The sequence below is a fragment of the Microcaecilia unicolor genome, chromosome 6 (genome assembly GCF_901765095.1).
Source record: "Microcaecilia unicolor chromosome 6, aMicUni1.1, whole genome shotgun sequence".
NCBI lineage: Eukaryota > Metazoa > Chordata > Amphibia > Gymnophiona > Siphonopidae > Microcaecilia > Microcaecilia unicolor.
The window spans coordinates 222,932,974-222,960,884 of NC_044036.1; the positions used below are offsets into that span (position 1 = coordinate 222,932,974).

General features: G+C 43.3%; 1 protein-coding gene across 1 annotated transcript in view; it reads right to left on the reverse strand.

The window, feature by feature from the left end:
• Positions 1–27,911, reverse strand: part of LOC115472221 (CDK5 regulatory subunit-associated protein 2-like) — a gene marked incomplete in the record, with an annotated part of 793,551 nt that overhangs the window by 285,418 nt on the left and 480,222 nt on the right. Inside the window, 1 exon segment of the mRNA XM_030206415.1 lies at positions 208–387. Coding sequence (XP_030062275.1) covers positions 208–387 — 180 coding nt within the window.

Consider the following 27,911-nt stretch of genomic DNA (forward strand, 5'->3'; position numbering starts at 1 on the left):
GGGAGGGGTAAGTAAAGCAAGAGATTTGGAAGTCAGGTGAGGCAAAGTTCCTGACATGGGTGGATGGGGTTCAGTCAAGGAGCAATCTTGGAGTATTATATCATTTTGAGAAGGGCTTTGTTCTAGTATGTAAGCAATCAAGTAACAAAGAATAAAATTTTTACGAACATTAATTCTTTTGTCGCTTCTGCTCTTCTGCTGTTGTACCTCATCCAGTTCTTTCTCCAGCCTTTCCTTCTCCTGCTGTAAATCACTAAGTTCTTGATCTCTCTTTTTCATCACTGCCGACAATTTATGGATTTCTGTATCTTTAGCCATGTTGTCTATATGTAGATCAGCCAGAAGAGTTTCTTTTTCCATTAACAGATTTTTATAGTATTCAACACCCTGAAACAGAAACATTTAACAATATAGCCATTAAAGTGAGGTAAATTAATCTGACTTTAGCTACCATCAGTCAGGATAAGGGGTTCATGAGAAGCACCGTCTGAGCTGTGAGGATAAAATACCACAGCTCATGATAACTTTCTATTGATCATGGGACTCTATCCCTTTAACTCACTGAAAAAAAATTAAACAAGATATATTCAAATACAAATTTAAACTAAAATAGTGAAATTTTAAAAATTCACCTGTAAAGATATTTCTCAGTCTAGAAGCCATGCACTAACTATTGGACCCTTAGGTAGTAAGGTGCCAGAAAAACCATGTCTAGTTCATGACCTTCTGAGATAATACACCACAAAATGCAAGATAGTTCTGTAAATTACAATTCACTTAAGTATTCAAAATCAGTACCTTAGTTTTAACAAAATCTATTAAATGCCCTCTTTGTCACTTTTTCTCTTGAAAGCAAAGGGAGACTTCAAAGAAATCCAGTCTGCAAAAGTTGTTTATTCAAGTTTCCATGAACCAGTCATCCATCCTAGTAAAGACTATGGTTATAATAGGTTCAAGGTTATTTTAACCTGCTTAGGGACAACCATTTACGCGGGGGTACATTAAAGAGAATCATAAAATTAAAACAACCATAGAAAGGAACGTCAACCATTATAAAAGAAAATAACACACAAAGTAAACACGGGACATTATAATATTAAAAACTAAACACGACACTGCTGAGTTATCAGAGCTCCAGACCCTGGCACATAGCTCTATACTCGCTGCTGGATGAAAATCAAAGGGAAAACCAAGGGAAAAACAAACTAAGAGTCTAGGTTAAAGGCTGTCCAAAAACCATACGCTTTGAGCAGCCTCTTGTCAGCAAAGAGGTTTCAAGCCTTTAAAAAGCCAGCAACTGAAGCCTTCAAAAATAGAGTCACATGATCAAATTTCCTCAACCCCCCCCCCCCCCCCAATAAAAGTTTTAGGGCACCTTTTACCAAACTGCGGCAAAAGGGGGCCAGCACTGCCACGTGTTTTACATGCACGCCGAGGCCCCCTTTTACCGCAGCTCGTAAAAGGGAAGTCTCGCCTTCCTGTAGGAAATGGCTGTGCGGCAAGTAAAGAAATCGCCACATGGCCATTTTGGAGGGTGGGGGGGGGCCTTACCACCACCCATTGAGGTGGCGGTAAGGGCTCCAGCGTTAACACGGCAGTAATCGGATTACCACCGGGTACACTCCGACACTACAACAAATAAATACATTTTTGAAGCACCGGAAATGAAGGTGTGCTAGGGGTGGGAAGTACCGCCAAGCTGCTGCAGTGGTACTTCCTGTATAGCGAGAAGTAAGCCCATGTTGGGCTTACCATCGCTTAGTACAAGTAGCCCTTATTGCAGTATTTGGTATTAAATGAAGTTGCACAATATCCCTTTGAGATCTGAAAATAAAGAATTACAGTAATCCAAATGCCATTGGACCTGATTTACTACACCTTTTCTCCTATTCTGTGTCTATATAGAAAAAGAGCCTCAGGTCTATAGTCCACAAGGGGAAAAGTAGGATCATAATGTTTTGTTATTATTTCTAATATTTTATTTAGTACTGCAGGAAACAGAGATCCATAAGATGAGAGCACATAAACCCACAGCTCCAATGTAACAAGATGGGTAGCATCTCAGAAAAGAATATCATGCAGAACAGAGCTAAACCAAATCATTCCTATTCCCCTACCCTAAGAAAATAAAAAAGCCCTATTTGGCAAACTCTTAAGAAAAATAAGAGGTCCACTCAGAAATACTACAATTGTAAGTCAGCATGGTCAAAAATCATGTACAATTACGCAATCAAATTCATTATCATCATTTGCTTATATCGTACCTTTCCAACAAATGTGTTCAAAGTATGTTACAACAATTTTGGACTACAGCAGATTCAATTTTTCAAATTCAACTACAGAGAATTTTGCTCACCTAACCCAAGTCTTTATTCAAATCTGAAACACATCTTTGGCACAAACCCCATACCATTTTTGTCACCTTGCTCTAAAACCATTTCAAGTCTTTTATATCCTTTACAAGATATGGTTTCCTAAACTAAATTCCAAGTGGAGCCTCACCAACAACTTGTATAGGGACGTTAATATCTCCTTTCTTCTGCTAGTCATATCTCTAGTATCCTTCTGGCTATGGCCACCATTTTGTTACATTGTTTTACCACACTGACATCCTCAGACAGTAACACCCCAAGGTTATTTTCCAGGTCCATATCAGTCTCTCAACCCCTGTCACATTCAGCTCCTTTGGATTTCTACTGCCCAAGTGCATCACTCTGCACTTCTTTATATTGGCAGTTAAAATTTAAACTTTAGACCATTCTTCTAACTTTCAATTACACATCTAATTGCTACTAAAAGAGCTCATGATCAGAATTTTTTTTTCATTTGCATAGCAATTTGCCTTTCAAATAGGCTCCTGAACAAACAAACAAGAAAAAAAAAAAAAAAAAAAAAAAGAATATGCTGGAAGTAAATACTTGTTTATGGCTTGGATCCATGGCAGAATGGCTGACCAGAATATTTAAACAACAGGGCATTGCTACTACATATGGCATGGAGGGGCATAATCGAAAGGGGCGTCCACGTTTTTCTGAGGATGTCCTCGCAGGACATCCTGGCGAAGGGGTGGGGAAACCCGTAATATCGAAACAAGTTGGGCGTCCATCTTTTGTTTCGATAATATGGTTGGGGACGCCCAAATCGCGAAATTTAGGTCGACCTTAAAGATGGTCGTCCATAGAGATGGTCGTCCCCGATTTTTGGCGATAATGGAAACCGAGGACGCTCATCTCAGAAATGACCAAATCCAAGCCCTTTGGTTGTGGGAGGAGCCAGCATTCGTAGCGCACTGGTCCACCTGACATGCCAAGACACCAACCGGGCACTGCAGTGGACTTCATAAATTGCTCCCAGGTGTATAGCTCCCTTACCTTGTGTGCTGACCCCCCAAAACCCACTACTATACACCACTACCATAGCCCTTATGGGTGAAGGAGGGAACCTACATGTGGGTACAGTGAGTTTCTGGTGAGTTTTGGAGGGCTCACATTTACCACCACAAGGGGCTGGAATACAGGCTGGAAAAAATATTTTTAAAAACATTTTTGAGGGTGGGAGGGGGCTAGTGACCACTGGGGGAGTAAGGGGAGGTCATCCCCGATTCCCTCCGGTGGTTATCTGGTCATTTAGGGCACATTTTTGTGGCTTGGTCGTAAGAAAAAAAGGACCAGGTAAAGTCGTCCAAATGTTTGTCAGGGACGCCTTTTTTTTTCCATTACCAGTCGAGGACGCCCATGTGTTAGGCACGCCCCAGTCCTGACTTCGCTACGCCTCCGACACGCCCCCGTGAACTATGGTCGCTCCCCCGAAGGAAAGCAGTTGAGGACGCCCAAAATTGGATTTCAATTATGTCGATTTGAGCGACCCTGTGAGAAGGACACCCATCTTACGATTTGTGTCAAAAGATGGGTACCCTTCTCTTTCGAAAATAAGCCTGATAGTCAACTTGTTCCCCATGGTTCTGCCAGCAGATATCTGAAACTTCAGCCCTCATCTTTGTTACTTTGTTAGTTTAATACCATCTACAGTCCTGAACTAAATCACAAGGCAGTGTGCAAAAAGACAAAATTAAATTCAATTAAGGCAGCATAGTAGTAGATGGCATATCTTTGCATCCACTGCGGTTCGTTGGGAGGTGGTTGGGAGGCGGGGCTAGTGCTGGGCAGACTTATACGGTCTGTGCCGGGGCTGGTGGTTGGGAGGTGGGACTAGTGCTGGGCAGACTTATACGATCTGTGCCAGAGCCGGTGGTGGGAGGCAGGGATAGTGCTGACTTATATGGTCTGTATCAGAGCTGGTGGTGGGAGGCGGGGTTGGTGGTTGGGAGGCGGGGATAGGGCTGGCCAGACTTATATGGTCTGTGCCCTGAAGAGGACAGTACAAATAAAAAAAGTAGCACATGAATTTATCTTCTTGGGCAGACTGGATGGACTGTCCAGGTCTTTTTATGCCGTCATCTACTATGTTACTATGTTTTACAGGCATCACAATAGCTCTGCCACATAAGCTGTTGCCAGAACTACCACTTTTATCCAGATATTGCTACCAAGCCATAAAGCTGGCTGCTATGCTGCCACAGCTGCAGTACACCAAATACAGGAGTGGTAATGAATACCCTTAGCTAAGTAATGCAGCTGCTGCAAAAACAGTGGACAGTGAAGTAATAAATAGCACAAACCAACTAGAAGCTGAATCTGTACCATACCTAAAGTAATTTCTGTAAGATATAATGCAAATAGTGTGGTATAATATAGTTGAGGCTCATATTTATTCCCTTCAAATCTAACCTGGCAGAAATTTCTGACAAAATAACCAATGGTATGAATATCTTAACTTCTTGGGCCAACACTTCAAAATGAACATAGTAACATAGTAGACGGCAGAAAAAGACCTGCACGGTCCATCCAGTCTGCTCAACAAGACAACTCATGTGTGCTACTTTTTGTGTATACCCTACTTTGATTTGTACCTATGCTCTTCAGGGCACAGACCGTGTAAGTCTGCCCAGTACTATCCCCGCGTCCCAACCACCAGCCCCGCCTCCCAACCACCGGCTCTGGCACAGACCGTATAAGTCTGCCCAGCACTATTCCCGCCTCCCAACCTCCAGCCCCACCTCCCACTACCGGCTCTGCTATCCAATCTCGGTTAAGCTCCTGAGGATCCATTCCTTCTGAACAGGATTCCTTTATGTTTATCCCACACATGTTTGAATTCCGTTACCGTTTTCATCTCCACCACCTCCCGCGGGAGCGCATTCCAAGCATCCACCACTCTCTCCGTGAAGAAATACTTCCTGACATTTTTCTTGAGTCTGCCCCCCTTCAATCTCATTTCATGTCCTCTCGTTCTACCGCCTTCGTATCTCCGGAAAAGGTTCGTTTGCGGATTAATACCTTTCAAATATTTGTATCATATCACCCCTGTTTCTCCTTTCCTCCAGGGTATACATGTTCAGGTCAGCAAGTCTCTCCTCATACGTCTTGTTACGCAAATCCCATACCATTCTCGTAGCTTTTCTTTGCACCGCTTCGATTCTTTTTACATCCTTAGCAAGATACGGCCTCCAAAACTGAACACAATACTCCAGATGGGGCCTCACCAACGACTTATACAGGGGCATCAACACTCCCTTTCTTCTGCTGGTCACACCTCTCTCTATACAGCCATATCCAACAACCTGAAAGTCCTTGGAGTTACATTGGATAAATACCTATCCCTTGAAGACCACGCAACATCCATCACAAAGAAAATGTTTAATATGATGTGGATGTTGAAACGTGTGAAACCTTTTCTCCCCTTGAATACCTTCCGCAACTTGGTACAATCCATGGTACTCACCCACGCTGATTACTGTAACAGTATCTTCATTGGATGTAAGGACCAAATCATGAAAAAACTTCAGACCGCCCAGAACATGGCAGCTAGACTTATTTATGGGAAGCCTAGATTCGAAAGCTCAACACCCCTCTATATGAAACTTCATTGGCTCCCTATTAGAGAATGAGTCAACTTTAAGGCCATCACACTAATCCACAAAATCATCCTTGGAGTATCACCAAGTTACATGGTCAATCTATTAAATCTTCCGACCAGAAACATGTCTACATCTTCACGATCATACCTTAACCTGCACCTTCCCAATTGCAAAGGACTAAAATACAAAACCTACCATGCATCTAACTTCCCTTACCTGGGATCCCAACTCTGGAATGCTCTACTCAGATACATTCGGTCAATTAGGGAATATCTTCCCTTTAGGAAACTATTGAAAACCCATCTATTCAAACAGGTTTACCCGAACGACTTGACCTACCATAAGCAAACATAAGCAACCCATCTACTTACCGGTTCATCTAAACATTAATAACAATGACTCAGATATTATCTCTTACCCTCCATACTCTTCCTCAACTTCTCCTTTATTGCTCCACCTCCTTACTTAACCCTATCCTTTCACTCATACCTCTTTTATCCCATTTACTCCTTGTTTATTTGTCCTATCACATACCTCCTTTGTTGATTTTGATACTATAGATTGTATTCTCTTGTTACTATGTAAGCCGCATTGAGCCTGTGATGAGCGGGAAAGCGTGGGGTACAAATGTAATAAATAAAATAAAATATGCTATGCAGAATATTGCCAACATTAGGTTTGGAATACAGCCTAGAAATATTTATATATCTATTTTTTTAATTCATATACAGCACCTAGCTGATTGCAGCAGGAGAAATACGTTTTGAAGATGGATAAAAAGAATAAAATACATGTGCTAACCGTAGATATTACTATTTTCCATGAGAGCAATAGGGAAAAAGGCTGTCTACTCTAAATTAGGTTTGTTTGTTTTGTTTAAATCCAAAAAGTGAAGACAAAACTTCTCTGGTTATAAACAAACTAATTCAGCACAATTCTGATTTGCTGAAGAGCTGCACAGAATAAAAATTAGGCATCAGAGCAAACAAAACAAAGGCATGTTGCAGCTTAAAACCTTGCAACCTTGAAAACAGAGCAAAAATACACCGCTCCTACAGGAGAGCTCTATAAAATAATCAGAGCATACCCCTGCCGCCTGGTACAGTGCTGAAATATGCAACTGAGGTAGAGAAGCGTCACAGCAAAGGGGCAGAGTTAAGCACTAACAAAAACAAAGGAAATTATAACCCAGTCCAGAAAGAAAACACTCAAAGGATAAGAGACTGAGTAAGACAGAAATAAACATGCAGAAGGCAAAATTCACTGCACATGAGAGCCAAGAGTACAGGCAACACACAAGGAGCTAATTCAAAAAGGAAAATGATGATGAGAGATATGAATGAAAGATCGATGAACCCCCAGCAGAAATAAAACCTAAAAAGTAATTCTCCATTGAAAGCCCATCCTGCAGCAATTAAGACCTCAAAGAAGGGAAAGAAAAAACAGAAACTGGTAAAGAGATGGAACCTGAAGAGTTCATGGCCTCTGAGTGATCGCTGAAAACGAAGCACAAGGCGTGAAGAAATAGCTAGACAATACAATGGAGGTGTTAGTCATGCACCAACTAATGGACTATTTCCAAAGTCACTCCATTTTACATAGCTCACAATCCTGTTTTAGGCCTTCTCACAATAATGAAACTGTTCTCACCACCCTCCTAGCTAAATTTAGACAAGAACATAGCTTAGGGACTAGGAAAACAAGATGGCGACCTGAATGGAGCACATCGAAGCAGCTCCTGAATCCAAATAAAATTACTTTACTTTTTTCAAACATTACCTTAAAATGCCTAAACGGAGAGGAAGGCAAAGGCCAGGTCCTGAAGCAGCCGCCTCCCCTGTAGTCGGGACGATGGACCGCTTCGTTGTATTGGGACTACAGGTTGGGTGTGATATTTCGCAGTTGGAGGAGACGGAGAAAGGAGAAACGTCTCCACAACTTGATATCAACACCTCCTTCAGCCCAGAATTGAGAGTTCCGCCGCCAATGCCTGCTGTCGAGCAGGAAGTCTTTGCACAGGGTTTCACACCTTCCGAAGTGGGGGGTAGTAGACCCTGCAGCGGGGCCAGACTCCAGCGATCGACTCCAGAATGCCCCGATGGGGAAGGGCGGTAACAAGCATGGCGATGGCGTAGTGGCCTAGTGGTTAGGGTGGTGGACTTTGGTCCTGGGGAACTGAGGAACTGAGTTCAATTCCCACCTCAGGCACAGGCAGCTCCTTGTGCCTCTGGGCAAGTCACTTAACCCTCCATTGCCCCATGTAAGCCGCATTGAGCTTGCCATGAGTGGGAAAGCGCAGGGTACAAATGTAACAAACAAAAAACAAATCTGCTGAGAAAGAAGAGATTGCTTCTGTGGACTCTGAGAATATTTCCTCATCACTGAGTAAGTCTTCTTTATTTCCTAAACCTTCAACTATCACATTGGAATCAATATGGGACGCCCTTTTGACATTGGAAACATCTTTTTCCCAAAAAACCGGTGTTAATATCTCAGAATGTACAAATCCCTAAGGAAACCATTTCAAAAGTGGAGAAACAAATTAAAAATGTTGAAGAAAAAGTTGAGAAAAGTACTAAGGATATAGAATCTTTTCAACAGGTTCAAGCAAATATTATAAAGGAAAATAAATGGTTACAAAGAAAAATTGAAAACCTAGAAAATCAACAGAGATCAATGACTCTACGAGTTATAAATTTTCCAAAACAGGAAATGGTTGCACCGTTACATTTAAAAAATATATGTTTGAAATTTTAAAAGTTCCTGAACAAGCTTGTCCACCAATTTCAAACATGTATTATCTACAACCATATAAAAAATCAAATATAGGTGGACTACCTGATTCTGAAGAGAGTGAATTGATATTTGAGACTTTGAATCTCTCACAAGTCATAGAAGGAGAAGATGAGGGTTTGGAATTAGCAACTCTTATTGTTACATTTGTATTACAACCAGATAGGGTATGGATATTAAAACAATTTTTCAGGCATAGAAAAGAAATGTTTCTTAATTCCAAAATAAGAATATATCCAGATGTCTCCAAAGTAACACAAAAGAGGTGTCAAACCTTTCTTAAATTATGCCCCATTGTGTTTCAACTAGGACGATTATTTTGGTTGAATTTCCTGTGCAAATGTGTTGTGAAACTGAACTCAGTGAAAAATATTTTCTTTGAGCCACTACACTTGAAAAAGTTCTTGGATTCTAAGAAAGTAAACACTCTATCTCTGAGCCCAAAAACGGTTATAACAACTACACCTCAATTGTAATAATATAATCCTGTAAACCTCCCTTCTAAGTCTCTGAGGGACAGATGCACTAAACTAAACGAGCCCTTAACGACCCTTTAACGAACAAGTTTTAAACCGTGGCATGCACTAAAGGCCATTTTCCGACGGCGGTAGCAACTAACGAAAACGGAATGCAGATGAGCAAATTGTGCAGAAACCATATTGTAATAAGATGCACTAACCTTTTCCCGATTGCCTTAATGGTGGAAATCGCCGGAAAATTTAACGAGAGGTTGTACCTCTCGTTGGGGCTGCGCTAGATCAAAAAATTGTCAAAAACATATGTCTTATACGCCGCCCGAAGACGCCGTGCCGCTCACCTCCCCGTTTTTCAATCAGCTGATATCGGAGAGTGCAGTTGAAAGCATCCATCAGAAAAACAGCCTTCCATTTTGGCCAGGTTTTCAATCAGCTGATATCAGAGTGTGCAGTTGAAAGCGTGCATCACAAAAATAGCCTGTGATTGGGTCAGAGACTTCCAGATCTCTTAGCTGACTGTGAAGCACGGCCAAAAAAGACGTTTTTATTATTTGGCCAAAATGGAAGGCTATTTTTGTGATGCACGCTTTCAACTGTACTCTCCGATATCATCTGATTGAAACAGGGGTGAGCGGTGCGGCGTCTTCGGGCAAGGTGATATCATAGGTTTGGCGATTGTGCGCATGCGTTTCCTATACCGCTGGTGGAGATTACGCCAAATTAACGATACTTTCATGTATCCGACGTTTGAATACCGCGCCGAACATGTGCATCTTTTTTTTTAGTGCATCCTTCGTTTTTTCTAAAACGGTAATGACTTTTACGTTTTTGGTTGTTTTACGTTTTATTGATGCATCTTGCCCTGAGAATTTAAAATATGTATTTTTGCTTTGTATTGTGCCTTGTTTTTCTCCCAATTTGTGGCCTAATACAAGATGATTATAATCTGTTTTCATTATAAGATAATTATTTCTTTTTATATTATAAGATTGTGAATATAATCTTCATATTGCTGTACAAGATTTGTTCTTGGAATTGTTAATAAGAAATATAAATAAAGAATAACAAAAAAAAGAACATAGCTTAGGTAATAAAATATTAATATTCCAATTTGATATGCCAGTGCCTTTGACACTGCTGATCATAATACTCTTCTAAACATCCTTGACCATTATGGAATCTGTGGAGCTGTGTTAAAAAGATTCTCAGGCTTCCTAAGGTCTAGATCATACCAAGTGAATCAGATACAATTTCATCAGCATGGTCCCCTGTTTGTGGAGTACCCTAGTGCTCTCCATTGTCCCCCATCTATTTAACATCATATTGACTCCATTAGGCAGTTTACTGGATAAAAATGGTCTTCCAACATTCATTTATGCAGACAATGTTACCATCTATAGTCCATTTACTAAAGAAATAAATGAAGTTACTCATGTGATCAGATTAGGTATCTCTCTAATGGAATCTTGGGCATCCGATATCGTTAAAATTCAACACCGATAAAACTAAATTCTTAATAGTTACTAATCCTCATCACGTTATAAATCTTAAATCATTTACCACTGAGAACATTACATATCCCCTTGACTCAACTAAGAAAATCTTAGCAGTCAAAATTGACCAATTACTCAGTCTATTAGATAAAGAAAAATTTCCAAAGTGGTCTCAAGTGTCTTCAGTTCATTATGGAAACTGAGGAGACTAAGACCATTTTCCACAAAATCAGTCTTCTGTACCCTAGTTCAATCCTTAGTCCTAACAAAATTTGATTACTGCAACTCTATTTATGCAGAACTTACAAACTGCTCAAAACACTGCCGCAAACTACCACACTTCGCCAAAGCAACCCCCCCTTCTGTACAATTTGCATTGGCTGCCAATAAAAAATAGATCATCATTCAAGTTATGTACCTTCATTCACAAAATGTTGTATGGTTCGGCCCCAATCTACATTGAATTACCCTCATGTAATGCCTCTAAATCATCTAGAGAATATCTTACCCTACATTTCCAGACTTGTAAGAATGTAACTTACAAAATAAAATCCATACTGCTAACTTTTCATTTTCAAGGCACTAAAATCTTGAACTCCTTACTTAAACCATCAAATACACTGATGTCAAGATAGCTCACCTAATATAACTACCTTAATCAATCCTTTCCTTCCTCTTTCTACCCTTACTTAACCTCTGCACAATATTAAATGTAACTGTCACCCTGCAATGACAATGTTAACAAAACTACGTAAGCCACATTGAGCCTGCAAATAGGTGGGATAATGTGGGATACAAATGCAATAAATAAATAAATTATTCCGAAGTCTACTGAAAACTCAATTCTTCAGTCTAGTCTTTAAGAAAATAAGGCACCCTTCTCAAATAAACTCATTGCATTAATTTTTACCTCATCCCACCTCCCACTACTCTTGTCTATCCCAGTTAAGCCTAGCCCTTTACCTTTTTCCTCCATATTTCAAATTTCTAGCTTAAATCACTAAGGGGCCCTTTCACAAAGTCTTTCTCAATTCTTCCTAAACTACTAGAGTATGGCTCAAGGCTTATCAGTTCCAAACAAGAAACCAAAAGTGGCTTATCTCAGCCAAGTCACAATTCTAATCATACCCTGGGACTTCAACTCCTTTTCTGTAAGCCTCCTGCTCTCTCTTTCTCCTCTGGACCTCTGTATCGGGGCCTGCCTGATCTGTACTGCTCGAGGGCGTTTAGCTCCCTCCTGGCCTGAGCCTCACCCCTCTGACAGACTCAGTCTCTGCAGCCTAGCACCATCTGCTGCCAGGTGGCTGAAATGAGTCAGACTCAGCCTTAGCAGTCTAGCACCATCTGCCAAAAGGGAGCTAAACCACACCAGTGAGGGAGTGTTTCCTGCCCCTACATCATTCACATACCTTCCCCCATCTCAGCTCAACCCTACTGGTTGAGCACTTGCCAATACTTGGGGCACCCTATCCAGGGGTTCAATGGTAGTACTCATTAGGGTATCTGGGACTGCCACTGACATCCAGGGACCACCAATCTGTCCTTGGGCCAAACTGAGACACCCATCCCAGACAGGCACTGTGCCCATCACTACCATGTGGACAAGGCACAGTAAGCACAGCAGCCATTGGCCAATGGCCAATGGCCTTGCATCATCTAGACTTGGCCATCCATCTTCCAGTCTGGAGCTGCGTCCACAGGCATTCGGCTCAGTGACAGTCACTTCCCACAATTAAGTCTGTCCTTTTTTCTCCAGCTATGCACAAATCTTAACTGTTGCCCCAACCTCCGGGGTTTTGGACCAACCATCCTCTTTGGAATCAGTCAGGTTACAGCCTCCCTGACCTGATATACCATATCATCATCTTCAGATCTTGGGGTTCCAATCCCCTGCACTCTTGAGGCATAGCAAACTCAGGATGAGCAATCTGTACCTCTTCCAGTTGCCCTTCCTTATTCCTCCAGACCTCTCTCAGCCAACTCTCCATCTCTTGTACAGGTTTTGGGTGAAATTCCAGTCTTAAACCCATGGGGTTCCCACTCTCTGCGAACTGCACCATAATGTCCCTCAACTGCTTCACAGTGGCTTCCTCGTAGGCCTGCAGCAGTTCACTTAGGACACACCTACATTCGTGGTTAACTGTTCTCCAGAACTCAGGGACACTGGACTGGCCATCCTCAGTACTGGAAGGGTTACATTCTGATCTCTGTTGCCCATTTAGCACACTCTTGGGTCACCACTGAACCACTTCAGTGACCGCTCGGACTAGCTCCTCCTGGCTTTCATTTCTTGTTTCCAGCACACTTTGCACACAAGCGTTCTCAAGCTGGCCATCTGCAGGACATCTGTCATGCCCTTCATAACGTCTGATTCTTCTGTCAACTGTCTCTTTAAATCTTCCACTTGGAGAGACAGGATATGTATACTTTGCAGCAGCAGCTGCCTCTTAGTCATTCTGCTTTTGACTTCCTTGAGTTGGTTCTCCAACCGAACCCTTGTCCGAGTAGCTTCCTTGATCTGGGTATTCAAATACCCCAACATCCTCAAGGTCTCCTTCCTGAGGACTTTCATCTGAGCCAGTTGGGTTTCAGGGCCAGCTGCCCTTGCAGAATCTGCACTTTTCCACTCAACGCCAATACCATTTCGTGGTATTTTTGCAGACTGACACAATCAGTGGTGACGTGGCACTGTAACCCTGTCAACTCCTGGGACAACAGTGCATTCTCTTCCCACAGCCAGATACATACATCTTGGGCTGCTACCTCTCTTTTACAGTACTCTTCTTCCCGAAGACATCTCCTGCACTCTACTCTTCAGCTTATCATTCAGGTCCTAGAGCCCATGTCCTTGCATTCAGCTCCTCGCCACTTGCACGACTTCTGTTGGCTGCCCCTGCAGTTCACCATACTGCCACCCTGGCACTGTTGCTGCCAAATCTTGCTGCAGCTGCTCTACTTCAGCTTCTGCACCCTCTGCTTTGGCCTGATGGCCCTCAGTCTGGACTATCAATAGGTGAACTTGGTCCTTCAACTCTATAGCTGCTTGTTGCTGCTGTATAAGCTCTCCATCCTTGGCTACCTCCTCGATCAGCCCTTTCTGCATTTATGTGAACCGGTCAGCTGGCACACTCCTCTCCAGCTGTCTATGTAGTTCCTCTTTTGCTCTGGCACAACTAGATTTCTTCTCTTTTGAGACAGACTTCCTTGCAGCACAGCTCGTACACCTGAAGTTCCAGCTACTGGCACTGCTTATTTGACTGGCTAACTTCAGCCAAAGCATTCTCCCATTGCTCCTTTGCAACCTGAGTGAGTTTCTTGGCCTTCTCCACTTCAACAAGCAGCCCCCCTCTGCTTGCTTCTGCAGTGTCTCAGTGGAGGACTCCATACAGATTACCTGCTCTTGCAGCTGGATAACCTCCTCTGTCTTCTGCATCAGACAGTTCCTCAACTATGTGACCTTCTGCTCTCTGTCACAGTTTAGAGACAGTAATTCCTGGGTCCTAGCCTTCAACTGAGCTTTCAGCCATGGATTCTGGCTCTGTGAGCATTCTGTCTCCTTCTCCAGCTGCTCCTCTCTGTAGCTTAAGAAGATTTCCAAGGCCCGGAGTTCCTCCAGCCTTACTTGTATTCCCCTTCCTTGGGACTTGGCACTCAGTTGTCTTACTTCTTCTGCCTGGTGTTCAATGGTTTCACATAAACCTTTCTGTTCTGCTTCCGCAGCAGTACAGATCCTCTTTAATTCTTCCCCATACTTTTCAGTTTGCTGCGTGAGAGCTCTCATCAGCTCCACTTTCTGTTTTTCCAGGTTCTGCAGCCTGGTCTGATCTTCATTCTGCTTTTCTCTTTGGCCTTGCCTGGTCCTTAACCTCTACCAGTTGCTGTTGGATGGTCTTCTTTCCCTTCCATAACTGACACACATACACAGTGGCCTGCTGCAATTCTTTCTCCAACTCGCTAGCTAGATGCCGTGGTGGGTCTTGAACCTCTACTGGGTGATCTTCAAGAGGTTCTGTCTCTTTCACTGGCTGAGACACCATGGTAGACAACCAATCTAGGTCTTCAGTCACCTTTATACCATAGGAGTGGGCTTTCTTCTACCTCTTGGGCTGCACTTGAGACAGGCACTTAACCTCCTTAAGCCAGTTTACTTTTGGAAGGTTTACTTAGGTTGTTCCCTCTTGGAGACTTATCTTCCTTCCACCTGGGAATTTCTTGCATACCCCAGTAGACTCTCTGCAAGTCACCTCTTGTGACTGCTCCATGGCCCTCCTCTTGGCCTTTTCCTGTTTCTCAGCCATACCCCACTCCCAGGGCCAGTAATCCAGTTTACAGGGCATTGCTTCCGAGATAACCAGATTTCCTGCCATTCCTAGTCCCAAATGCCCATCCTGGAGTTTTATTTCTTCAATCACTAATGCACACTCACTGGTCTCCCACCAGTATATGCTGGAGTACTGACTTGGAACAACTACTCCACTCCAGGATGCACAATTTCTTAAGTTGCAGCTTACAATGCAGCAGCTTTAAGCTTCAGCTCACAGCTTGGAGTCTCTTATACCTTCTGGTCTGCTCTGTATTCAGGACCTGGCCTTGTATCAGGACACCTAGCTCCAGTTCTGGCTCTAACTTCCACTCCAGATCAAGGTTTGGAACTGCCCCAGCTCCAGCTTCTCTGGCAGCAGTTCAGCCTTTAATACTTTTCTCTGTGCACAGCTTTTTAACTTTATATTTCTATGCTCTGCTGCCTCCCAGAGCAAGCCTCTCAATAACAGCTCCAGTTCCAGCTCCACTCTTGGAATCTGGACCAGCTTTTCCTAGCTGCAACACCAATCTTAGTTTCACCTTTACATGGAAGCTTTCTCTGATTCTTAGTAGCTCCCTGACAGCTATGCTCAACTATAATCACTGTGCTGAATTAGGGAAGCCTTCTAGCCCAAATACTGCTCACATGCTGTGCTTCCTTTTCACCAGGTCTATTCAGCAGCTCAATCAAGCTTCCAGCACTCTGCTGTTTGTAGCTCAGTCTGAAGCCACAACACATTTTCTCTCTCTGTGCTTTTAACAGGGAACAGCTTCCAAGGTACACTTTTAAACATTTTTTTTCCCTTCTACCTTGCTAGGTGTAGTCGTACACAGCCCCAAAAACACTCTGCTGTACTTCTTTAGCCCCTCTTGGCCAGTCTTCCTGTGCACTCCAGACCAGAGTTTCCTTGTAGCACTAAAGCACTGCACACTGCTTAAACCCAACAAAACAAAAACCTGCTTGTCTAGCTCTTATTGTCTTTTCTTTCCCTATCTCTCTAAGGCATAGCTACTCTCTTTAGCCTTTTGTATAGACACTTCCCCCCAACTGTACTGAGGCCCCCAGCCCTGGAGACACTGGGCTGTCTCTTCTTGCAGACACACACAAATCCCTAAGCTGCCACTATAATGTGATAGTGTGGACCATGGCAAGGCACGGAGTCCTCATAAAATACAGGGGACATAACTGAAACAAGTGTTTATTTACTTGAATCCTGAGATCTGTTAACAGCACAGGGCCAGGAACACAGGAAAATACCTCTTGCAATTCAATCTCTCAATTCTTCTCCAACTACTAGGGTCTGGCTCCAGCCAGAACTCAGAGGAAGGCTTGTCAGTTCCAAACAAGAAACCAAAGTCAGCTTACCTCAGCCAGGTCACAATTCTAATCATACCCTGGGGCTTCATCTCCTTTTCTGTAGGCCTCTGCATCGGGGCCTCCTGCTCTCTCTTTCTCCTCAGGACCTCTGCATCAGAGCCTCCCTGATATGTACTGCTCAAGGGCTTTTAATTCCCTCCTGGCCCGTGCTCCACCCCTCTGACAGGCTCAGCCTCTGCAGCCTAGCACCATCTACTGCCAGGTGGTTGAATTGAATCAGCCTCGGCAGACTAGCGCCATCTGTCAAACGGAGGAAGAACCACACCAGTGAGGGAGTGTCTCCTGCCCCTACATCACTCACTCCTTGTCAGTCTCCATCTTCTGGTCGATGGACATAACTGATGTAACCCATTTGTTCTGAGCTGGTCTGGTAGGATGCTAAGGAAGTCATTATCATAGATAGAACAGGGAGAAAGCAGATTAGCTAGGGCAGTAAGATAAAGAAGAGAGAAGCGTGCAGCAGGTACACCACAGAGAACCAACAATGAATGCTGCACTCAATCAGCGAAAGCAAGAGCAAAAGGATAGGTTTTCATATCCATTTTGAATGTTTGAATGAAGATTCAGCATAAATTCAGCAGGGAAAGAATTCCATAAAGTTGGGGCAAGATAGAAGAAAGGACAACAGATTATCACGATGTTACCCCTGCGAACGTTGCAGCTTCTCTGATAATTCCTTTGCTCAGCTTCCCCTAGATTTGCAGGCAGAGGCCCTAGACTCTACTCTCCATAGAACCCTGGATACAGTGGCACTTACAGTGGCTGTGATGCTCTCAGTCCTCTAGAAGGAGGAAATGATATACCACTGATCTGAGATTGATTCATACACAACTACAACATACTGAATGTATTAGCGGAAATACAGGCGTTTCCCCCATCTCACTGTTTGTAAGCAAATGGGCCCAATTGTACAAAACAATGTTTTAGTAAAACGGAACTATTACTCCCAGTGTATTATGCAAACCTCTAATTCTAAGGCAGTTTACAGTATTTTAAGATCCTATACTGACCGTTCATCCATTCTTTCTCCAACTTCACTGACATCATCTGACTTAGTTACATACTTCTCACATAAGGTCCAATTGGCCTGTGATGGCCAGTCGCCCCTTACTTTGCAGTCATCTGTTGGAGGGCTTCCTGATTTGGACCCTTCTAATAAACAATGTTCCATCATCTCTTGAGGCACAGATACTAGGCTTCTTTTGACTCTCCATCTCTGCCTTCTGTCACTCAGGCACTTCAGTCAACCAGGCCCACCACGGTACTGTATGATCCTTGCCCTTCATCTTCGCTTACTACTTCACTGCCTGTTCTACACTCTAGTCTTGCTACAGTCCTGACAAATAGTTTTGCCACTGGTTAGATTCATTCTCTCTGGAAGGCAGCAGTTGTGTATCCTAATCAGAAGGATGTTTACCAATCTCATGATGCAGTATCAAATTACCACCCTATTTCTAATTTGTTATTCCAGGCTAAAGTGGAAGAATCTTTTGTCCTGATGCGGATGGCAGATCATATGGATGCAATCTCTGCTCTCCACCCAAATCAAATGGGTTTCCGTTCCCACTACAGTACTGAGACTACCCTTAAAGCTTTAATCACCACTGTACAGGGGTACTGCTGTTCTCGACTGATCTCACGTCCGTGTTTGAATTAGTGGATCATTCATTGCTACTGTGGAGGTTAGAGACACAGCATGGAGCTGGCTGCTATCTTATTTGACTGGTCATTCCTTTCATGTACTTTGGTCTGATATACTCTCAGAGACCTTGGGGTACCCCACAAAGTAGAGGAATGGACTCTATTAGCCTCCTTTATCCACTCTTGCTGGGTTTATCCCTTTAATCTATGCAGACAACATTCAAATTCTGATACCATCTGACCCATCCATTCCTTCTACTTTTACCTCTCTGATATAGAAATTGGAAACAGTTTTGCAGTGAATACCACTTAACAGAATGAAATCTAATCAAAGACTCAAGCAATGATATTTTCTTGGGAATGCTCTCTGATCATTCAAGACCAGATACAGTTACTTGGTACGCCTATTCCCATTCAGGATTCCTTAAAGATCCTCGGTATTACCATTGATTCTGCTCTTTTTCTTCTTAAAATATCGTCCACTGTTTCAAAGTGCTTTTTCCATCTTCATCAAATTCGATCTCTCCACTCTTTTTTAGAACCAGCAGAACTCTGTGTTCTGGTTCAAGCACTAGTCTTTTCTAATATCGATTACTGTAATGCTCTATTTCACGGTTTGAGTCAATGAGGTCTCCCGGTCATTCAAAATGTAGAAGTTCTGATCTACCAAGAATATTGGCTGCCTATAGATACTTGTGTGCAATTTAAGTTATTGACTTTCATTCATAAATCCTTAGAAACTGGTCAACCTATCCTAGTTCAATAATTGTCACCTTATTATCCTGTTCGCACTCTTCATTTTGTAGATCAATCTCTTTTTAGCTATGCTCTCGTTACAGACAGTTCCCTTAACTAACTTTTTATTTATTTATTTATACATACATATATACAATCTTACATCCCACAATTATCCAAGAACAAGTTCCGGTTCAATGTGGCTTACAATTGGCGAGCTTTGAGTTACAATTTGCTGGGGGATAAAGGATAAGTTAGGGAATCAGATTGTTAATGAGTCATGATGTTTGAGATTAATTGGCTTTCTTAAATAGATATGATTTCAGGTCCTTTCTGAATTTGAGTTAATTGTCGATGCTTCTTATAGTCTTGGGAATTGAGTTCCACCATTTGGTGCCAAGGTAGTTGAACCGAGCTGTGTTGATGGATTTGTAGATAATGTTGCTGCATTTGGGTAGGTATAGTAATAAGTAATTCCTTGTTCCTGGGTTTGCGTTTTTTTGGTGATAAGTCAATTGGGCCTAGCATGTAATTGGGAGCCATGCCAAACAGTGTTTTGAAGATTAGCGTGCTGGTTTTGAAGAACAGTCTAGCCTTAATTGGTAACCAATAAGCAGTGGTGCTGCTGTATCATATTCCGACTATTTGAATGTTAATCTTGCTGCCGTGTTTTGGATGGTCTGCAGGGATAGTGGAGGAGTGGACTAGTGGTTAGGGTGGTGGACTTTGGTCCTGAGGAACTGAGTTCGATTCCCACTTCAGGCAGCTCCTTGTGACTCTGGGCAAGTCACTTAACCCTCCATTGCCCCATGTAAGCCGCATTGAGCCTGCCATGAGTGGGAAAGCGCGGGGTACAAATGTAACCAAAAAAATAAAATTTTAACATGCTTTCTTTGCATCCTACGTATGCTGCGTTGCAGTAGTATAGTTGCAGTAATATCAGATTGTACTATAAGATGGAATATTTGTCTGGGAAACTAGTATCTGATCCTTCTCAGTTTCCATAGAGTTTTGAAGCTTTTTGCTATCACAGCTGAGACCTGGTTTTCAAGAGTTAGATGTTTGTCGATAATAATTTCTAGTATTTTTAATTGAGGTTCAATAGAATATGTTGTTTGATCTATTGTTAGCGTTTGGAAGGAAAAGGGATTGTACGAGCTTGATATTACCAGTAATCTGGTTTTTATCTCTGAGTTTAAATGTTTCGACCCATTCTTCCATGAGGTCTATTCCTTTTTTTGCCTTGTCAGATATCACTATGATATTTTTACTGAATGGTATTGTATATTGCAATATATATATATATATATATATTTCGTATTCGTGTAAGAATTCTGTGAGTGACGTTTGTGGTGCGGCTACAAAGTGTCGTGTGAGCTCGTCTGCTGTTGGTGGGGTCTCATTTGTTGTTAGTAGGTTTTGTGTGTTTAGTAGGTTGTTCATAAGTTCGTATATTTTTTTCATGTTGATCTGTTCTGGGTTCATGCATGTGTTGTAATGTTCTGCTTTGGCTTTCTTTATGCTGTGCTTGTACATTTTTAAGGCTTTTCTCCAGGTGTTCTTATTCAGTTCTGTTTTTGGACCATTGTCATTCTAGTTTCCTGCATAATTTTTTCATCTCTATTAGTTCGTTCTTGAACCAAGGGCTAGTTTGTTTTTTGCTTCTTGCTTCGTTCTATATGGTGCTATTTTGTCCCATGTGTTTGTAATTAGTTCATCCCAATTCCTCATGAAGTGAATGGTGTTTGGTGTTATGTTCATTTGTTCATCCTGTGCTGTAGACCAGAAGTTGACATTATTCACTTTCCCTCTAGTTAAGAAGTTTTGTTGTTTCCTTTATTCCATTTTCTTTCCATTGGAGGGTGAAAATAAGTTTGCTATAGTCTGACCAAATCAGTTCTTCCCATTTATAATTTTCTATTATGTGGTTGTTGTTGAAAGTTTGTATGCTATGTCTAATAGGTGTCCTTTTGTGTGGGTTGATGTAAATTTCAGTGTTTAGAAGGCCTATTGGTCAAGACAGACGTTTAAGTTTTTACTATTGGGGTCGTGTTGATTTTCTAGGTACAGACGTCAGGAGGACGTCAGTGAAATTTGTGCATGTGTTTGATACAAAGTCCATAAAGTCTTTTTGAGATTTTGTTCAGTTTCCTAGGGGACGATAAACAAGTATATAGAACGTGGGTCTTATAGTATACAGTCTGATTTTTCATGACAGGATTTCAATTGTTGGGGATCTATGTTCAGCGACAGGTTTAAGTTTGACGTTGGCTTTGTATATTAAGGTGATCCCCTCCCTCCTTTGTTTCTGGGTTCTGTTGATGTGTATGATTTTATAGCCTTGTGGGCATATGTTGCAGATTGCTGGGTCATCTTTGAGGTGCAGCCATGTTTCTGTTATGAATAGTAAGCCTAATTGTTCAGTTTCAACCCAATCTCTGATAATGGTTGTCTTATTAACTACTGATCTAGCATTTACATATCCTACTGGAATAGGGGCGTATGTATCATTTTTCGTTCTCATGCACTTTATGGTTTTCAATTGACTGTGTGTTTAATTTTTTTGGTTTCTTTTTGGTATTGTTTGGTTTTATCTTGCAATATGTTGGTATTTTGTTCTCTAGTTTGTTTTCTGGCATGTGGTTCAGCTCTTCTAGCTGGTGATGTGAACATTGTCTAACCGAGATTAGTTCGGTTGTCCATAGTATTATCAGGTAGTACCAGAGCCATAATCTTAAATTGGCCATTTTTGCATAGTGGCAGGTGTTGTTGGTCGTGGCTATCCTCTATTCCTTTTTATAATGCTATGTGGTTTGAACAACTGAGTGTGTGAGAGACAAAGTTCCGTGTTATAGGGGCGTAGAGTGGGTGCTATTATTTGAGTGTGGTTGTTTGTCTCTCTTGTGTAGTTCCTGCATCCTTGTTCCTCTCTTTGTCTTAATGGCTAGAGGTCTGCCCCAGGATGCTGATCAGTGAGACTTATGGGCTCATTTTCAAAAGGGAAGGACGTCCATCTTTCGGCATAAATCGGAAGATGGACATCATTCTCCCAGGGACATCCAAATCGGTATAATCGAAACCCAATTTAGGACATCCCCAACTGAACTCCGTCACAAGGATAGCCAAAGTTCAAGGGGGCGTGTCGGAAGCGTAGCGAAGGCGGGACTTGGGCGTGCTTAACACTTGGACATCCTTGACCCATAATCGAAAAAAACAAGGACGTCCCTGACGAACACTTGAACGTTTTCACCTGGACCTGTTTTTATTACGACTAAGGCACAAAACGTTGCCCGAAATGACCAGATGACCACCGGAGAGAATCGGGGATGACCTCCCCTTAATCCCCCCAGTGGTCAACAACCCCCTCCCACCCTCAAAAAACATCTTTAAAAATATCTTGTGCCAGCCTCTAATGTCATACTCAGGCCCATGGAGCAGTTTTAGTGGGTGCAGTGCACTTCAGACAGGTGGACCCAGGCCCATCCCCCCCCACCTGTTACATTTGTGGAGGAAACAGTGAGCCCTCCAAAACCCACCACAAACCCACTGTACCCAAATCTAGGTGCCCCCCCTTCAACTATAAGGGCAATGGTAGTGGTGTACAGTTGTGGGTAGTGGGTTTTGGGGGGGCTCAGCACACAAGGTAAGGGAGCTATGTTCCTGGGAGCAATTTATGAAGTCCACTGCAGTGCCCCCTAGGGTGCCCGGCTGGTGTCCTGGCATATCAGGGGGACCAGTGCACTACAATTGCTGCCTCCTCCCACGACCATTTGGTCATTTTTGACATGGACATCTTTGGTTTCGAAAATCGCGGAAAATCAGAAACGTCCATACCTAGGGATGGTGAAATTTAAGGATTTGGACGCCCCTGATGGTATTTTTGAATTGAAAGATGGACGTCCATCTTGTTTCGAAAATACGGGTTTCCCCGCCCCTGGATTTGGACGTTTTGCAAGGACATCCAAATCGCAACTTGGACATCCCTTTCAAAAATGCCCCTCCGCGTGTACTGGGTCAGGAGGGTTAATTTTAGGAAGTCAGACACTATTATTTGGGGCTTAACTGTGTCTGAACATCTTATTTTGGCAGAGCTCCTAACCATTGGAGCCAGGTGTCTCTTGCTTTCCAGGGCTGCTCTCCCGGTTCTGTACCTTCCCTTTCACAGGGCCAATACAAGGTTTCTCAGTTCTCTTGAGGCTCTCCCAATTCTGTACCTTTCCTTTTACAGGGCCGATACAGGGTTTCTCAGTTCTCTTGGGGCTCTCCCACAGAGTAGATATTGTTTCTTCCTGCTTTCTCGTGGTTCTCCTCCACCTCGAGGTAGCCACAGCGGGAGCTGCTGGTCACCAATCGTCCTTTCCAGATGCTGTTGGAACGTCACCCGCGTTCTCTCCTGTGCTTCTGGTTTCTTTTTCAGGTGTTAGCATGGCGGGATTGTGGGGGGCAGCAGGTCTGATGGAAGCTGCTGTTCCAGACATGCCTAACTTCTAGCCGTTTCAGAGCTTTCTTTGGTCAGCTCTGCTCCTGTCTTGGTGTCTGTGTTTTTGGGTGCACTCCAGTTGTGTAGGCTACAGTCAGAAGAGATCCTTTTACTCTCCGGGTGCCAATCCACTTCAGCGTGTTGACTCACGTGGTCCGTTTCCGGTACAAGAAGCTCAAGTGCCTCTCTTTGCCTGGCTGATATCGCTGCTTGTCCCATATTTGCAACACGGGGTGCGGATTTTGTGCTCCGATTAAGTGGGCACAAGCCAGGGGGAGCCGAATTTTCGCTCAGGATGTCTATCTGCTCTAGCGAGTCAGCTCACGTGGTCCGTCTCCAGCATGCAGATATCCCAATATCTCTCTCTGCCTGGCTTGGGTAGCAGCTCGTCCTGTCTGGGAGATAGTAGGCACGGGGATCACTCACCACCATCCAACAGTTTGATATGCAGTCTGTCGTCTCCCTGATACACAGCAGTCTGGGATGCAAAGTGAGTGAAAAGAGCTGGGTCGTGAGCGTTCATCTTTAATCCGCCATCTTATCCACCTTTTGGAACACAATGAGGCATATTTTCAAAGCACTTTGGGAGGCCAAGTTCCATAGGTTTCTATGGAACTTTGGGAGGCTAAGTGCTTTGAAAATGAGCTTGATTGTTTTCAGTTGCTGGACCTTCACTCTGGAATGCACTTCCACTTAACTTGCATAAACTCTATTTGCATATGGAGTTTAAGAAGGCTCTCAAAACTTTCATATTTTCTGTTTTTCATTCTAGTAGGGAGCAAGCTTTCTTTTTGAAGCATTAACTGTTTGGTTTTTGTTTTCTCTTTTCTCCATTAGTGTCATATTCATTATTGTAGTTCTTTTCTATTAGAAACTCCCTTGTGTTTTATATTGTACACTGCTATGATGATACTCTCTCCTTAGAGGTATATCAAATAAAGGTAACCTGAACCTGAGTTGAATCTATATATGCCCATAAGGGGGGGGGGTGGAGACAAACTTTGCAAGAAGACAGAACACAAGTGGAGGAGTGGCCTAGTGGTTAGAGTGGTGGACTTTGGTCCTGGGGAACTGGGTTCGATTCCCACTGCAGGCACAGGCAGCTCCTTGTGGCTCTGGGCAAGTCACTTAACCCTCCATTGTCCCATGTACAAATAAGTACCTAAGCCGCATTGAGCCTGCCATGAGTGGGAAAGCGCGGGGTACAAATTTAAAAAAAAAAAAGCCAGTTGATATTGTGTATCTGGATTTTCAGAAGGCGTTTGACAAAGTACCTCATGAAAGACTCCAGCGGAAACAGGAGAGTCATGGGAAAGGAGGTAGTGTTCTATTGTGGATTAAAAATTGGTTATAAGATAGAAAGCAGAGAGTAGGGTTAAATGGTCAGTATTCTCAATGGAGAAGGGTAGTTAGTGGGGTTCCCCAGGGGTCTGTGCTGGGACTGCTGCTTTTTAAAATATTTATAAATGACCTAGAGATGGGAGTAACTAGTGAGGCAATTAAATTTCCTGATGACACAAAGTTATTCAAAGTTGTTAAATCGCAGGAGGATTGTGAAAAATTAAAAGAGGAGCTTACGAGACTGGGAGACTAGGCATCTAAATGTCAGATGGCGTTTAATATGAGCAACTGCAAAGTGATGCATGTGGGAAAGAGGATCCCGAATTATAGCTATGTCATGCAAGGTTCCACGTTAGGAGTCACAGACCAAGAAAGGGATCTAGGTGTCATCATTGATGATACGTTGAAACCTTCTGTTCAGTGTGCTGCGGCAGCTAAGAAAGCAAATAGAATGTTAAATATTATTAGGAAAGTAATGGAAAACAAAAATGAGGATGTTATAATGCCTTTGTATCGCTCCATGGTGCGACCACACCTCAAATACTGTGTTCAATTCTGGTTGCCGTATCTCAAAAAAAGATGTGGAGGGGCATTTTTGAACGGGGATGCCCATCTCTAAGGGCGCCCATCTCCGAGGACGGTGCTGCAAAGGGGCGGGGCCAACTGTATTTTCGAACGAGATGGGCGTCCATCTTTCGTTTTGAGAATACGGTTGGGGCGCCCAAATCTGAACATTTAGGTCAACATTAGAAATGGGCGTCTTCGGCCATAATGGAAACCGATGGCACCCATCTCAAAAACAAACCAATCCAAAGCATTTGGTCGTGGGAGGGGCCAGGATTCGTAGTGCATTGGTCCCCCTCACATGCCAGGGCACCAACCGGGCACCCCAGGGGGTACTACAGTGGACTTCGCAAATTGATCTCAGGTGCATAGCTCCCTTACCGTGGGTGCTGAGGCCCCCAAAACCCCACTCCACACAACTATACACCACTACCACAGCCCTAAGGGGCAAAGGGGGGCACATAGATGTGGGGGTACTGTGGGTTTCGGGTGGGTTTTCAAGGGCTCCCATTTTCCACCACAAGTGTAACAGGTGGGGGGGGGGGGGGGGGGCCTGAGTCCACCTGCCTGAAGTCCACTGCACCCACTAAAACTGCTCCAGGGAGCTGTATACTGCTGCAATGGACCCAAGTATGACATTTGAGGCTGGCAAAAAAAGTTTTTAAAGTGGTTTTTTTGAGGGTGGGGGGGTTAGTGACCACTGGGGGAGTCAGGGGAGGTGATCCCCGATTCCCTCCGGTGGTCATCTGGTCAGTTTGGGCACTTTTTTGGGACTTGGACCTGAAAAAAAGGGACCAAATAAAGCGGACCAAATTCTCGCCAGGGACGCCCTTCTTTTTTTCCATTATTGGTCGAGGGCGCCCATCTCTTAACCACGTCCCGGCACGCCACTGTCCCGCCTTCGCTACCCTTCCGACACGCCCCCAGGAACTTTGGCCGTCCCGGCGACGGAAAGCAGTTGGGGACGCCCAAAATCGGCTTTTGATTAAGCCGATTCTAGCGCCCCTGAGAGAAGGACGCCCATCTCCCGATTTGTGTCAGAAGATGGGTGCCCTTCTCTTTCGAAAATGAGCTGGATAGTGGAATTAGAATATGTGCAGAGAAGGGCGACAAAAATGATAACGGGGATGGGACGACTTCCCTATGAGGAAAGGCTAAAGCGGCTAGGGCTCTTCAGCTTGGAGAAAAGGCGGATGAGGGGAGATATGATAGAGTTCTATAAAATAATGAGTGGAGTGTAAAGAGTAGATGTGAAGCGTCTGTTTACGCTTTCCAAAAATACTAGGACTAGGAGGCATGCGATGAAGCTACAATGTAGTAAATTTAAAACAAATCAGAGAAAATTTTTCTTCACTCAACGTGTACTTAAACTCTGGAATTCGTTGCCAGAGAATGTGATAAAGGCGGTTAGCTTAGTGTAATTTTTAAAAGGTTTGGACGGCTTCCTAAAGGAAAAGTCCATAAACCATTATTAAATGGACTTGGGGAAAATCCACTATTTCTGGGATAAGCAGTATAAAATGTTTTGTACATTTTGGGGATCTTGCCAGGTATTTGTGACCTGGATTGGCCACTGTTGGAAACAGGATGCTGGGCTTGATGGACCTTTGATCTTTCCCAGTATGGCAATACTTATGTACTTAAAATTTCTATAGGATCTCTCATATGCACCTCTGGAGTTCCCATAAAAAAAATCTCAAGAGAGGGAAAGATAATGATTTGTATTTTCTAAGTAGCTGTTTCTAAATCTGAATTCCAGCTGCAATCAAGGGAAGATCTGTAGACAAAGACCTCTCCAAACCTTTGGAGTTTTTGATGGAAACAGTTTCCTTTCTATAGTAACTCAATCACACTATTCCCAAAGATCAATAATAAAGCTCAAAATATAGCAACACAAAGGGGATATTTACTAATGTGTGCGGAGGAAAAAAATTGTGTGTAAAATGACGAAATCGTGCACTATTTTACTATAATGGAAATTAGTTCAAAGCACTGTAAGCTATATAATAATGAGGTGTAGCATACAAAACACCTCATTATTTTATAAATTGAATAATAAAGCTTTTTGGGAGAAAACACCAGCTTGAAGCCGGCATTACTTTTCCTGCCCAGAAGCACTGGGCACAGGGGCGCAGCCAGACAACAGATTTTGGGTTGGCCTAGACAAGAAGTGGGTGGGCACCAAGTGTTCTCCCTCCCCCCCCCCCCCCCCCCCCCCAAAAAAAAAAAAAAAATATCTCAGCTGGTGGGAAAACACTTCTTTCCACCTTGGCAGTCTGCAGCAGGCATGTGCTGAAAACTGAGCATGCGCAGGTGCTGGCATTGTGGAGAGTAGCGTTTTCGTTACCATCAGAGGGAAGTCTTCAGCTGGCGGAGCTTGGGATCCCCACCAGCTACCGCTAGATGTGTGCTACTTTTGGGTGGGCCTCGGCCCACCTGTTGTACGCCACTGACTAGGCAGCTGACACTCCATGGCACCATCTTCAAGGAGATGGCACAGTAAAAATTATCATGTAGTAAAAACAAAAAGCAGTCTGGGGATCCCTCCCCCCATTACCATCCTCCCAGGCAACGTCCCCTCCGAACCCCCCTGAAAGCCCATCAATATAGAAGGTGTCAGGCCCCATCCCAATCTCTCATTCCCTCACCCCAGTACAGGACCTCCCAGGCTTACCTGAAAAAATTGCTAGTGGTCCAGGGATCCTAGTGCAGGAGTGGATCCCTAGATGCT